We start from the raw sequence: 14,233 nt of genomic DNA, 5'->3' as shown, positions 1-14,233 counted from the left end.
TTAAAATGTGCTCTATATGTGTCGCCCCTTGGCTCACCCTACCACCAGAGGACCTTCAGGGCCATTAAAATTCCATCATAGCATCAAAGTTTACTTTTTAATCCATAAGAAAATATCTGTGAGAGCTCAAGTCATCTCCACTGAATCAAAAGGAAATTCTATCAGAACTTGTTAACCATTAGCCTTCACACAAGTCAGGTCCAGTTAGCCTGATTAGATTTTTCTCATTCCTCAGCATGCTAATTCCCAGGCATGGCTTCAGAGAATTTTAAGCTTAACCCTTGACTGGCCGACAGTCTGCCAAGAAATCCACTCCGTGTTGTAAGACTTTGAGGGACTTATATGGCCTTTACCCAAAACAGAAAAAAACACAAGCCAACCACAAACAGCAGGCCGATCACTAAATACAATCAGATGAAAACAATGATAAAGAAGGAGGAAAGTTTCCCTTCCTGCTGGGTTAAAAAGGCATTTCCTGTGGAATGGTGCCACTCTCCTCATCATCCAGAAGAAGAAAGTGCACAAGGGGAAACTTGTGGTTCCGTTACTAAACTTGCTTAAGCTTTTGTTGTGCTTTTTTAGCTCAGGTCTTAAAAAAACATATCATCTTCCAACCAAGAAATGGTCTAAGTGGAAATGGTGAAATGCTGAATGGACTCCTGATCCTACAAGACACACTTAAGAGAGTTCAAAGGGTATTCTGATCTGAGGTTAGCTTTAAACCAGAAGGTCGAGGGATTCGATCCCCAGCTCTGGCCCCAACATGACTGATGTGTCCTTGGGCAAGATACATAAACCCAAATTGTTCCTGCTGCTTCGTCTGCGGCGTATGAATGGGATTAGTTACTTGTGATGGTCTCACTACATAGCAACCTCTGCCATCAGAGTGTGAACGGGCGTGAATGGGTGGGCTGGACCCAACTGTTGACACCTTTTGCACGAAAGGGGGGGTGATCTTACAGTGTAGCTTATAAAACATTTATTAGGCCTCAATCAATGGCTGCTGGTGTGTGTGGGACTATCAATTTTCATTAAAGCTAGAGTAACCAGTAAAAGGAGATAGAGTGTCAGGTTCCTGTGAATTGAGCGAAAGGGGAGGCACAAGGGAGGACTGTGTGAATGCTTTTCAAAAGCTGTGCAGGATGAAACGCTTTGGAGTTTTATGGCCTCTGTGAACCACTTGGCAAACGTCCTCAAACCCAAGCTGCTGGTTGTTACTGTGTTGTTGTAGAGGCACAGACACCCAGCACCAATGCCATATGTAATGTAACATGTAACCCACTTTTGGGTCTATACCCATCAGTTGGGAACCACTGGTTTAAACAATGAAAACCTCATTCATAAATTCACATCCAATGTTTGTGTTCCTTATTAAAGTCAAAAAGAAAAAAAAAACGGTATTACGTACTCCCTTGAAGAAATTATTACCTAAAATTTTAAATTTGACCCTATGCCCATTTTACAGAAAGCTGTTCATACTCTTTGTAGACAGTATGCCATTCAAACATCAATGCATTTTTGTAGGTAATGCAATAAAAAAAACTATTATCACATATATATTAAATACAGATCAAAAACATTCTCTGCACTAGGAAGAAGCAGAGGGTATCTGAATGTAATCCGTCAAGGTCTCTGACCAACAAACAGACTGAACAGTAGGCACACAGTAAATGCCAGTTTGTATGTCACCTGCTGTTCCATGTGGGGTCTTACCACCCACCATCTCTTCCTCAGTACACACAGAATGTACGTAGAACAGGTTATCAACACAATGTTGTGAGTGTATTGATGCATGCTCATACACACAGGCATATTTTTGGACAGCTGGGAAAGCAAGAACCCCTGATACTCCAGTCTGGATGCAACAAGTGGAACTAGACCCAGTTGGAGGCCTAAGAGCTCTACAGCCTACTTAAAGGCTGTGTAAGCACACATTTTTGGCAACGTAAACAACAGAACCCTTCCGCTTGCAAATGGCTGAGCTATTCTTGTCATAAACTCAGCCCATCCTCATAGACGCGAAAAAACAGCAGATTGTGTTTGATGTTGCCAAGCACAAGAGAGCTCAGGACCCGTTTTTGGTAGTGTGTTGAAAAGGTCATGGGAACAGCAAACACGTTTGAATATGACATCTTAAAAAAGTTCTGAAAAATGTTGATCAATTGTGACCAACAAAACTTTCAATGCAGCTTTTGGTTGCCAACTTTTTGTTCTCAGGGGTTTGATTACACCAGAAACGAGTGAACAGTCTTTCACCTCCTACAGAAAGAACGAAACAAGCTCCCTCCTCTTCACCTCCACCAACTTCCAACCCCTCCCTGTGCTCCCAGTGGGAGATAAGCCACACTGTAACACACACATGAACGGGGACACACACAAACATGCACAGACCACACAAACCAACATCCCCAGTGAGATGGCCAGTGGGAAAGCTACTGGGTGTAGAATAGCAGAGCCACTGTAACTCTGCTGTCTTTATTCGTCAGGCAGGCCTCCGAACCTGCAGGGAACGGTCAGGAATTTGACTCATTGTTCTCCGTTGAGCAGCTCCATTGTGGGAATTCACAGCACTTGGGCACAATGGTCTCTGGTCAGACCAGGCTGTGCTGTAATTAGAAAGAAAAAAAGAAAAAGCTCCTCTCGGCTACTGCTAAGCTATCTTCTAATGCATGACTTCACAGGACAACAACAAAGACTGTATACACACACACAAACTGGGCTGGCCCTTCCAATGGGAACTGGGGATTGGAGTAACACAATGGTGCTACATCTCTTTATTAAGCATGTAGTGTCCTCATCGGAGAACAGTTTACAATGTTAGGGCTTTCTCTGAATATCACTCCTAGTGAGGTAATGATCTGTGTGCCATGATTCAGAATTGGATTTGAGATGTCTTGAAATGTTTACAACTGTAAAAAGAAAAGGACTGGTAATACAGAGGAAAAGCTGTTTTTTTTAGTCCTATGATTTTCTGACAGCTAAACTGGCTCTGACCCTGTGCGTCCCATGCATGTTTTAAGGTTATCACTGCTTCCTCCAGCTAACAAAGAGTGTTTCACACCATGTATCCTAATCTTAAATACAGACAACTACAAAATGGCACTGACATGTCCCAAGAGGACTTGCTAAAGTGAGAAAAAGCAGCTGAGGCTATTCTGTCCCCATACAGACAAAAGCATCTCTGTCTCTTAAGGGGTGATGGATGATGACTGATGATGGCAGATAGGTCAAAGTTCACAGGGCTGTCATTGGTTGAAGCACATCAGCAACTAGTGCTAGCCCCTGGGCTCAGTTAATCCTCACCTCAGCAGCTTTCAATCCCAAACACATTGTCAGATTTTAAAGTTTGAGCTCAGGCGGGTAGGATCGTCTGGGTCAATGAGTTTGCACCAAATATCAGTTGTCTCTTGTCAAAATGCCTTCAACGACAATTTCTCAAGACAGAAACGTGGATCATAATCTACAACCACCTTCTCTGTAGTTCAGTTCAACAAAAGAAACAGTCCTTCCTCCGGGTCTGTGTCTTTTTGAAATTGTTCTGCCTTCAATTCAAGGCTTCTCGGCTAGCCTGAGTTAGCCCAACAAATGCCAATAGAACACACAGCTCTTATCCTGTAAACCAGAGACATGCTCAATCCGAAATAGTCACGGATACGGAACTGCATAAACATGTTCCTAGAGTATTCAGTCTCTTGTATTTATAACTGCTGGTAGTATATGCAGATGTTTGATTTATTCAGTGGTATATCAGAAGAGGAATAATCAAGAGAAGGTTTGTAAAGCTGCTTGTGTCAGGCAATTGATGTTTTCATTCATGCACAAAACTGCTGACTTTCATTCGAGCCCCCTAAAGTAAAATTTCCGTGTGAAGTCTGGCTGAGTCTGTATGGCCGATGTGTGAAAGCAGCAGGACATATTCAGGAAAATTCCCTCCTAGCGAGTGGATTTCGGCACAGCTTTTTATGTCATGTCTTGCCTCCTGAGCCCCTCTTCCCCCTCCAGTCTGACAGGGAAAACTACTGTTTCGGATATACGTGAATAAGCAAATCGGGAAGATTTCAGGGGCAGGCTGTCTTGAAATTTTCAAGGAGTGCATGTGTGAAAAGCAGCTTATCATTCCTGCAAAAGACCTGAGACAGTATCAGGAACAGTATGCGCAGGTAGTGTAGCTGCATGGCTCTTGAGTGTTTGACAGGGACAGGGGTTGTGACTAGAGCAACCCTCTCAGGCCAACACAAACACTCATAGGTCTCCAGCCACTGGGCCGCCCAGCCACGCTGCAGCTTGTTACCACTAGCATAAACACCCACTAAAGAAAGGACAAGGGCCAAAAAAGTCTGAATCTCCACTCCTCCTTCACTTATCTGCTATCTCACCCACCACAATCTTTGTCTTTTCTGGCCCCTCCAGGTCGTATCGTTGTGGATCCGCCTGTTGACAAGTTTTCCAGGATCGTCACAGTCTTTTAGTCTTTTGTGTCTTGAAACTGCACAATGCCATAGAGTGGGAGTTCTGGGATGGGAATTGTCTTTGTTCTTCCCAGTTTAAATCAAATAACTACAAAAAAAAAAAAAAGCATAAAGAAAAGCAAGGGCCAAAACTCTGTGTGGCCCAGGAGTCAGATGGGATGTTGCTCAACAGACTCTGGTGTTTGTGTATCAACAGGATTTCTAAAATACTCACTTTGTTACAATGTATACATTATTTCCACAGGAGAACTATAATTTAAGACTGTTGTTCTTTGCAAAGACAAAGAGATAGAGGGAGAGAGGCTAAAAGCTTGGGAACAAAGGGCAGTGACAGAAAAATACAAGGAGAGACAAAGAAGAAAATTACCACTTTTAAGAAGTGAAGTTCCCTTCTTAGCCCCAGCCCCTAGTTCAAAGTCAAAACCACTGAGACATAAACAGGTTATAGAAGGCACAGGGAATTCTGTTTACTGCCCTTACCCATCCACTTGTACGTTGTATGATCAGGGTGGCCCAGCGTACTGATTACAGAGCAGTTTACTAGCAACATAATAGTTGCCTATGGAAACCACAATAAAGATGAACAAGGTTTTGGGAGGAAACGTGCCCCACTCATTTAGTGCCGTGGGAAAAATGTGCTCTTATAGAAACTTTGCATGTGACCATAGTTTTCTTGCAGAGTTGAAACTTATCTTTGCATATGCTACCATGTTGAATTATAATGATTTTCTTGTCTTTGATAACTGTATGGTTGAGTGTAGTACTTGCTCCAACGTGGATTACCATGAGCATCTCTTGATAAGAGCCAGCTAGATTAAATCTAGAGCAACACCTCTTAAATCAAGTTACTGCGTAGCCAAGCAGATGATTTCCAGATCACATCCAACAGCAGGTCCCTGCAGGGCCAATTCCCTAGCTTGGTTTCCATATACAAATCTGAGCTTGTTGCCTGATTTCATCCAAGGCTAAAGCCAGCAAGAGCACTTCGTTGTGGTAGCGCTAAGTGCAACTGGTGTTAACCCCCTCTTCACAATGAAGAGCTGCAGCAACGGCCGACTCTGTAAATAAAAGGGAGGTTTCTATGGTGACGGGACATAGGGAAAGGGTTGGGGGATGATGGGGAGGATTGGGGTTAGAGGCAGTTGGAGGAGGGTGAATTAGGGAGAGAAAGAGGAGACGCCGACTGTCAAAATCCAAGGATTTACAAGTGGCTTGTGTTGAGGGTCAGAAGAGGAGGACACAAGCCGAAATGAACATCATATATCTCTTTATAGAAGAAGAACAAACCACAAAAATGCACATGCTCCATACTCAATAAAAAAACATAGATCATTAGCTGTCCCTTAAAATTCCCAATGACTAAATTCTTGTAATATGACAGTATGGAGTGAAAATGACAAACACTTGGATTAATTATGTAGTAGAAGACATCACTAGGCAGCCTACAGGCCTTGGGCAAGTGATAGCGTTCGCCCTGCAGAGATGGGTGCGGATAGTTGAGGGTGAGTCATTTTCAATGGAAGGCAGTGTGTCACCTGCAGATCATGACATGGGACATATGACACATTTATTGAGACACACATTCACACGCAGCATGTTGTTGTGCCGTTACTTTACTGACTCCTCTCATTTGATCTTAATGCTCCAAACCAGTGACAGATGCATCATGAACACACAAAGTTAGGCTAACAAAGAACACGAGACAAAAAAAAAAAAGTCTCCTCACATCTGCAGGTGATATTTGTTCATCCTCCTGCAGGCACCTGTTAGCTGGGTCTCCCTGACCAACGTTGCATATCGTAAAAGGGACAGTCATGATCCTATAAATAATGAATGTGCTTGTTCTCTGGAAAGTGAGCCACATACAAACAGAGATGAAGAGCACGTGAGAGGATTTTCCCAGGTGGTTGTACTAATGGGAACAAAAGGAAGGATCAACAGAATCTCCCATGATTGTTTCTCTGGTCTGGAATATCCTCAAACAGGAGGTACCACTCCCTGCTTCAACAAATTGAAACCCTGGGTTTGCTCTAATATCCTTTGTTGAAACCTACTGAATCAAGTTCAATGGAACACATTTGTTTTGTCAGCTTTCTGGTGCTTTAAGCCCTGAGTTGAGACTCAAGATTTGGTAAGGGAAAAAATGCTAGATCCAGCATCGACGACAAAGCTAGACAATTTTTAGTTTTAGTAGGCTCAGAGATTGCCAACCGATTCCAAAATGACAAAGCAGGTCAGGTTGGATCTTTCATGCTTGGCCTGTAGTCAGGAGTAATCTGCAATGTATGTTACTGTTGGGAGAGAACAGGAATGAAAGCAATAAATTGGATTGTTCTTCTCATGTATGGCCCTGTGGTTGGGATTTCCAGGTGAAGATAAATAAGAGAAATAGATACATCAGTAAGGCCCAGTTTAAATGACCTTACTGCTCTGAGCTTGTGGGATCTTAACTAGACATTCAGTAAAAAAATAAACTAAAAATCATGTGATTGTGAGAGTTGTGTCCTTGTATCAGTATTATGAACTTTCCATAATAGATTCGTTTGCAGTTTTGTGTTCTGTAGAGCGGCATGGAAAATTACAGCTGAAAATAACCACAAAGAAAGGGTTGGACTTCCCTTTAATTATACAGGTGTCCTTTTGTTTCCTGGTACGACACTTTTCACCCGTCTATCCATTCAAGGGTTCACAGAGCCATGCTGATAGCATCTCAGGGTTCATCAATGCACCATCAATGCTGTGCAAACAAAGGCTAACACATGACAGCTGCCTTGTCTTTCAGCACTCTCTAATGTAACAAGACAACAAGAGTGTTGACTGACTCGGGCACGTCACAGCAAGTCAAAACAAGAACATTTGCATTGAGGCAGGCCTACATACAGTAACATGAATTCCTAATGTGTTAGCTTAATAATGCTATCCCGCAAATCTAAATGGAATGGACAGGGGAAAAAGGGGGGTCAGGATATTCTCTTAAAATTTAACTTGAGTCTGCGTTTCCTATGGGGACAGTCATTGTAAACTGTGTGAATAACTTGAAAGGAATTCAGTCACTGAGTGTGGAGGACTGGGAAAATCTGGACTAGTCTGAACATGAACAAGCTCTGATCTGGCATCTGCCCAAGTTCCTGCTTAAACCAAAAGTGGGTGACAGTACAACTAAAGATCCCTTCATAATCATAATGACATTACACTACATTGAAGTATAAGCTGGTGGCAGGATTAAACAGCTTTGTATGTATGTGGTCATTGAGGTGACCATATCCACACAGTTAGACGTTTTAGATCTGTTAAAAGAAACTGCTGGATCCAAATTCGACAAAGGACATGTGTGACCTGTTTTTACTACCCATTCCCAGAGGTGCTCGGGTTTGGTAGGGGAAAAAACAGTTGACTGCATTCTTGTCATGTTCTGGGGTTATCTGAGCATTAATGTGTTAGCAGTGCTTAGATAGCAATGCCAACCGAGCCATTGACTGCTTTATTTCTCCCCTCCACCAGTAAGAATCATCACACACTCTGGCATGGTAGCGATTTGAGACGTTAATATATTGGTAAGACTCAAATTGCATGACTGCAAGTGTGAGCCTTCAGGCTCAATAAAGCAGTGAGAGTAGCTAAGGACACGCACTTGACATCCCTGCACGAGAGGTCAGTCAGCATGTGATCCAAGTTGGCCGCTGTATCCGCTGTACCACCTAAGGTCTGAGCTTTTATTCCCATGGCTTAAGCATAGCACCTTACAAGCCAAGTCTCTTTGGGAGCGGAGCCAAATAGCTTGCAGGTCCTGCTAAGCTGAGATCATCTGGGAGATTTGCAATGTACATTTTAGATTTGAATGAAAAGCAAACTGGTCTAATGCAGGCTGGCAGGCATATGAGGGGACACTCTCCTCTCATGGCACTAAGAGATGAACCGTTGGATATTCATGCAAATGCAAACTGATTTTGGATTACTGATTAAAATCCTCCCCCCTGTAAAGCTATGAACACAAAACAGATTATTAGCTGGAACTAGCAACACACTATATCAAAGCTGAAGCCCTGTCTCGCAGCCTGAAATGAGGGACAACTTTCAAGCGCAATGTGAAGACCTTTACATTTATTAAAACACATAATCTAGTTTTGTCTTTGTCTCCTCATTATAATTTTAAAACAGTTACATTAACTATTGATTATTTCTCCAGAAGCCTCCATATGGTACGGCTCCTGCAGGCTATGAGACTTGGACACCAGGCCGTGTGAGAAACAGGCCATGGAGGGGCCGACAGGAACAACACCACGCCAATCCCTTTCAGTCACCTCTCCCCAGAGAGAATCCTCTTACAGCACTTCCCCTGAACTCTAGAGGTCCTTTTCTATGGAAAGGTAAAATGGTTATCTGTTTAATCAATTGAACACAAAGGGTTGCTTTTAAAAGCTAAATAACTGGAAACTGGTAAATGGCAAAAACAGGAGTTTTCACTCTAAGGGAGGACAAAGAAAGAATTGACTAATGATTCCAATTTGTTACTTCCCTATACATGAGGCCACTAGATAGGGTAAACAGATTTTCGCTGTTCCTAAAGATTGTATTTGGATTCATTTAACACCTGTCCTCTCTGATGCATATCCACACAGTCTACAATCGTAGGTTAGCTGAAATGGATTAATCAGGCCTGTGGTATCAATCCAAACATAGAACTCCACTAGTTCCGATTGAGCAACACTTAGCATGGGCGTTGGATGCCTTAATAAGGGTCTGCACGTCTGTTCACACTCCAGTTAAGGAAGTCTCTGTTTTAGCCTGATAAGGATCATGGACCATCATTGCCCACACATAAAAGCACATTAAGCACAGGTGTGACACTTCTCTGACACGCTAATTATCATCTTGACACTCTGAGTCTGCAATCTGAGAACTAGGATGAAGTCACACACATTTATTACAATTCTTAAGTTTCCATCTAAACAGCTGTAGGATAAAGTGACCTATATCTGACTGTTCATATCAGATATGTTGTTATGGGAAATGGTCACACTTAAGCACACATGTGCTCCTGTACCTCCATAGCATCACAGATAAGCTAATAGAGGCATTCTATGAATAGATGTGTGCCAAACTGGCCCTTTTGTCAATAAGGGGTGTGAGATTGATGAAAATACCTACATAAGTATAACTCTTGCTCAAAATAAACCCATCATCAAAAATACAAACACCACATATATGTCCGTATTAGGAACCTTGAAACATGATGAGCCAGTATTCAAGTATAGAAAGTTGCTGCTGGAGGACAGGCGGTGTGTCGGGAACTGCAGTCCGGACTAGTAAAAGAAATGAGGAAAAAAAGGCACCTAGTAAGACAGTAGCAGTGCAGGTTTGCATGTCTGGGATGTCTTGTTTAAACCTGGCAGTAGGATGGACAATAAGAGAAAGAAACAGCTGAGTAAGAGAGAGAAACATTCTTAGATAGTGCAAGCCCCTTCTCAGCTGAAGCATTGCCCATGTGGATTCAGGACCACATTTGGCAAATGACTTGCAGCATATGACTTCATTCTTTGACTTTGCTAACATGTGGGTCACTAATTAACATCACTGGATAGAGGTCTTCAAATATACCCTTAATTAAATTGTGTAATCAATTTACTTGCAGAACAGTGACATCTGCACTGTTATTAGAAGAGTGCATGTGTCCCCCAGGTTAAGTAGTCCCGCACGTGACATATGGAATACTAATCACATGAACACTGGTCCAGCTGGAGGATCAGAGTTTGTGGTGAAGGAAATATGCCTCAGGGTATCTTTAAGTCCTCAAACAAAAAAACAGTGTTTAAATTGAAAGAACCAAATGCCCTTTCCCTGGCAATAAACATCCACCAACCACTGCTTGATCCCCTTGAACAATGGATGCAAGTCATTAACAACTGCCTCAATACACAAAAACAGTCCCTGTGCTTCTGAGGACAACAACCTGAGCCAAATGAGGTCGCAGGCCTTGGGGTGCTTTCTGGGAGTTTAATTTCACTTTTGTCATGCAGGCGCAACAACTCTGGAAACAACCGTGTTTGCCACCGGTGTAAACAGGTCAACATTAGGCCATGACCCTGCTCCTGGCATGGGTTCTACTTTGCTTTGATGCTGCTTGTCGTTGGTATGAAAGGATTAAACAGGTGGTTCTTCAGCCATCAGTGAGTACATTGTTGCTGTTTACTGTGTATGAAGACAGCACAATGTGTTTTCTTTGTAATGGACACTGATAAGAAATTCAGCCCCTTCTTGGCAATGTAATGGTACTCTGTTGTAGTTAAACACAAACATGTTAGACCTGATAGTGGAACATAGGCTGAGACTAAACGTTTACCGAATACAGAACGTTTCCTCTGTTAAGGGCAAATATATTACATTTAGGTTGACTTGCACATATTAGGTTTACCTCAAGATATTACACATTAAAACATTCATTAAGACTTAACCAACTCAGTACTTGGAAGTTAGACAAACCTGTGGAAGTCAGGACTATGTGAAATGGTTAGCGAAGAGTTGCAATGATGACACCAAGCAACGCTGTAGTTTGCATTTTAAGTTAAGAGCTCTATTTGTGTTGTGGCTCTTGCTGTTGAAAGGCAGCACAAACTTCTTGCAAATTATTGATAAGTTTATTCCCCTGTGAAACGCCTCTGACCAAAGCAAATGACTATTTAGCCTTGCAAAACCACAATAAGGAAAGTTACCTTCAGTAGGTTACTTTAAAAGGCTGCGTCATCTGTTTTTGCAGTCTCCACTTTTAAAGTTAAAATACATCGTAATGCTGTCCAGCAATAAATAGATGACATGTTTTTGATGTCACCCCTTGCTCATGACCTGGGTTTGTATGTGTAAAGGGATTTATGAAATATCCTTTTGAATGGCCTGTTGTCATTTCAGTTAGTCAGTTCACCTCTACAATGTTTGTAGGAAGGTCTGCAAATCCATTGGTTAAAACCTACAGAGACAACTGCTGAGTCAGATTTGAACAAGACTGACAGCAACGGGGGGCCTGTGTAGACAACTAATCCTCTATGCATGCGTGCCCTGGCTGAGCCCTTTTCACTGGACACACTGAAACTAACCCCTCCACAATCCCCGGTAGCTCCCCGCTATGAATGAGCACTGGCAGGCATGCCTCAATCAGCAGATATGGCACTACATCACTGTTATGGAGCCAAATATTTTTCAAAAAGCAACTTGACCCCGGACACTAACTGTGGAAGGAAGTCACCTACATTAAGCTTGGGGAAGTTTCCAAATCTTCCTTGACAGTATTGATAAACAACTTTGTCTCTTTGCCGGCCACATAAACAACCCATTACTCTTTTAAGCCGTACAATATACACACACACTTTAGTTTTTTTTAAGTGTTGGAAACGACAACACTCTAAATATGTCCAGCCATACTTCACATACCATTTGGTGTCCCTCACTGGAAATACCAATGCTGTGACTGATTCAAAGATAGCTAATGATGGCATTACCATAGTGAGCATTCCTCTCAGGGTCTGAAACTGGTATTGCTTTTATGGGTGTCAGAAACTACAAAGCACAAAAACACCAGGCTGCAAAATGATTGATGGGATTCATTCCTTTAGAAAAAAAAAAACCACGGCAGTGAATGTAAACTTACATTGTAATGAGTAGGCTGCTGGTTACACATCAGTGTTACTTAATTAAAGGGAAGCCTACTATGAGTCAGTGGTTTTTTTTTTTTTTTGTAATTGTTCACTGTTGTTCCTCACCTGTTCGGTTACACAACAAAACTGGTTTTAGGTAAAGACCCAGGGGGGGAACACGAGATAGGAAAGTGTTTCGTGACTTCGTGTTTTTTCCACATATTAATGTTAGACGAGTCTATTTGGGGCGAAACAACATTTCGTCACCCACGCCACAGTGCTGAAGTCATCTTATGCCTGTCACTCAGAGCGAAAAATTAAATAATTCAAAGGTTATCCGTAACGCAGGCGGTATCACATATAGCTCAACTTCTAACATCTGTTTAGTGAGAGTAAAAGAAATGCAGTCCTATTGTTAGGTGAGTCGCTTGAGGTATGTTGACACACAGGAGCAGTTTCTATGAAACCAACCCGAGATAACTGAGGAGCGAATCGGAGTTCAGACACAAAAACTTTTAAGGAGAAGCAATGTCGTTAATTGACTATTGTTTCTGTCAAAAAAAGTAAATTAACGCAACACACAAAGTGCTCCCTTACCTTTCATCCAGTCTAAAACTTGCTTTGGCGTCCACTTCGTTATCGGCTCCATGACTTCTTTAACTACACAGTTAAAGACACGCACACAAAACAATGTGCCAAAGTTTGGAGACGAGGTTCTATGATTTGAAAACAAGAAGTTTGCGGTCACATTCTTCGCAACAGGTCGGTGAAATTCGTCTGTTTGTGTTCACCCACTACACGACTCTCTACACGCGTGACTGGAGGCAGGACTGAAATCCCCCACCGGTCCTCCCCGCCCGGACTGGGATCAATGCTGCGTTCAAGCTCTAATGAGAAGTCCGGTAAAACTGAAATGTCGGTGCTTCGAAATAAGACTTTAAAAAAGAATAAGAATAACTAGAATAACTTGCTAATTTCAGACCCAGATACATTTTTTCTATTGATATTCCATGAATTATACATTTTATATATATTGTTTTTATTTCATTCTGTTTAATTTGAATCCTTATTTATCGACATATAAGAAAAGGGAAATCCTAAAGAGTAAGTTCACAATGGCGTCCCCAACATATCTTTTTCTTGTCTATTTTCGTTTGTTTGTACCTGCAGGATTGCTTTTTAATTTAGAAAAAGACCCTCAAACGTAATTTTGTATAAACTATGCAGTTTTAGATAGTGACGTAGAATATTACAGAGTGTACATGAACGTAGCGCATGATGTGTTTTCACCGCCCTCTTTTAAAATTGAAGGCATGTCATTTTGTATGAAAATGATAACTTAACAAGGACACGGATAACGTCTCAATCCGTCCATTTGATTTTAATGAGTTGTTATGGTGTCTGTTCGTATACATATTTTTGTAAAAATTTAAACATGTTATTTTTCCATGAAAATGGGTCATGGCAAACTGATCCTTTCTGACTGACATGACATAACGTATTAATTATGATAAGCTGACTTTTTTAGACAAGTATTCAATGAATCAAGATACAATATTTGTCAGAAAAAAACCCCATCTCAATCAGAAGGGACTTTTTCCTCATTATTAAAACTGAATGTGACTCACTACTGCTCTCTGTTGGTCACTTGCTTCTTTACAAGCTATGCCGAGCAGTCTGCCCTACATACATGCTCACAACAGTGCGTCACTAATTTTAAACACATTACCAATTGTAATGATATAATGTTATAAGATATAGAAACGGAGCAGTGAGAGCTGCTTATTGTGTGGTAGAACGGCACTAAAGATAAGCACCAGCTTGATCTGTCTGTATGCCTTCAATTTTGAAGTAGTTTTATGGTTTCTGACATTAGATTACCTTTTCTATCTTATTATTTCCAAACAATCTGAAACACACCTTGCATGGGAAAGTCCCGAATTTACCAATTACTGCACAGCTGGAAGGTGTTGTTCACTGCACTGTAATCAGCTGCAGATTAAAGCTCTGCTGTTATTAAAGTTTGACACGCATCAGTGTATTGTCAGATAAACATACTGGAAGCCTAAATAGAGTTGCTTTACAAAAATGTACTCAACTTATTTTTTTTCCTGCCATAACATGCTAATATTAATTATC

The 14,233-nt window shown here is 41.6% G+C and overlaps 1 protein-coding gene across 1 annotated transcript in view; it reads right to left on the bottom strand.

Moving 5' to 3' along the window:
- Positions 1–12,921, bottom strand: part of LOC132992840 (connector enhancer of kinase suppressor of ras 3-like) — a 45,912-nt gene extending 32,991 nt beyond the window's left edge. The window contains exon 1 of the mRNA XM_061062369.1: positions 12,692–12,921. Within this exon, the coding sequence (XP_060918352.1) occupies positions 12,692–12,743 (52 nt within the window). The 5' untranslated portion in view covers positions 12,744–12,921. The remainder of the gene's footprint in view (positions 1–12,691) is intronic.
- Positions 12,922–14,233: the final 1,312 nt, after the last annotated feature.

The sequence above is a fragment of the Labrus mixtus genome, chromosome 18 (genome assembly GCF_963584025.1).
Source record: "Labrus mixtus chromosome 18, fLabMix1.1, whole genome shotgun sequence".
In the NCBI taxonomy this organism is placed as follows: domain Eukaryota; kingdom Metazoa; phylum Chordata; class Actinopteri; order Labriformes; family Labridae; genus Labrus; species Labrus mixtus.
The sequence above is the reverse complement of the archived record's forward strand: the minus strand, read 5'-3'. Positions and strand labels throughout refer to the sequence as shown.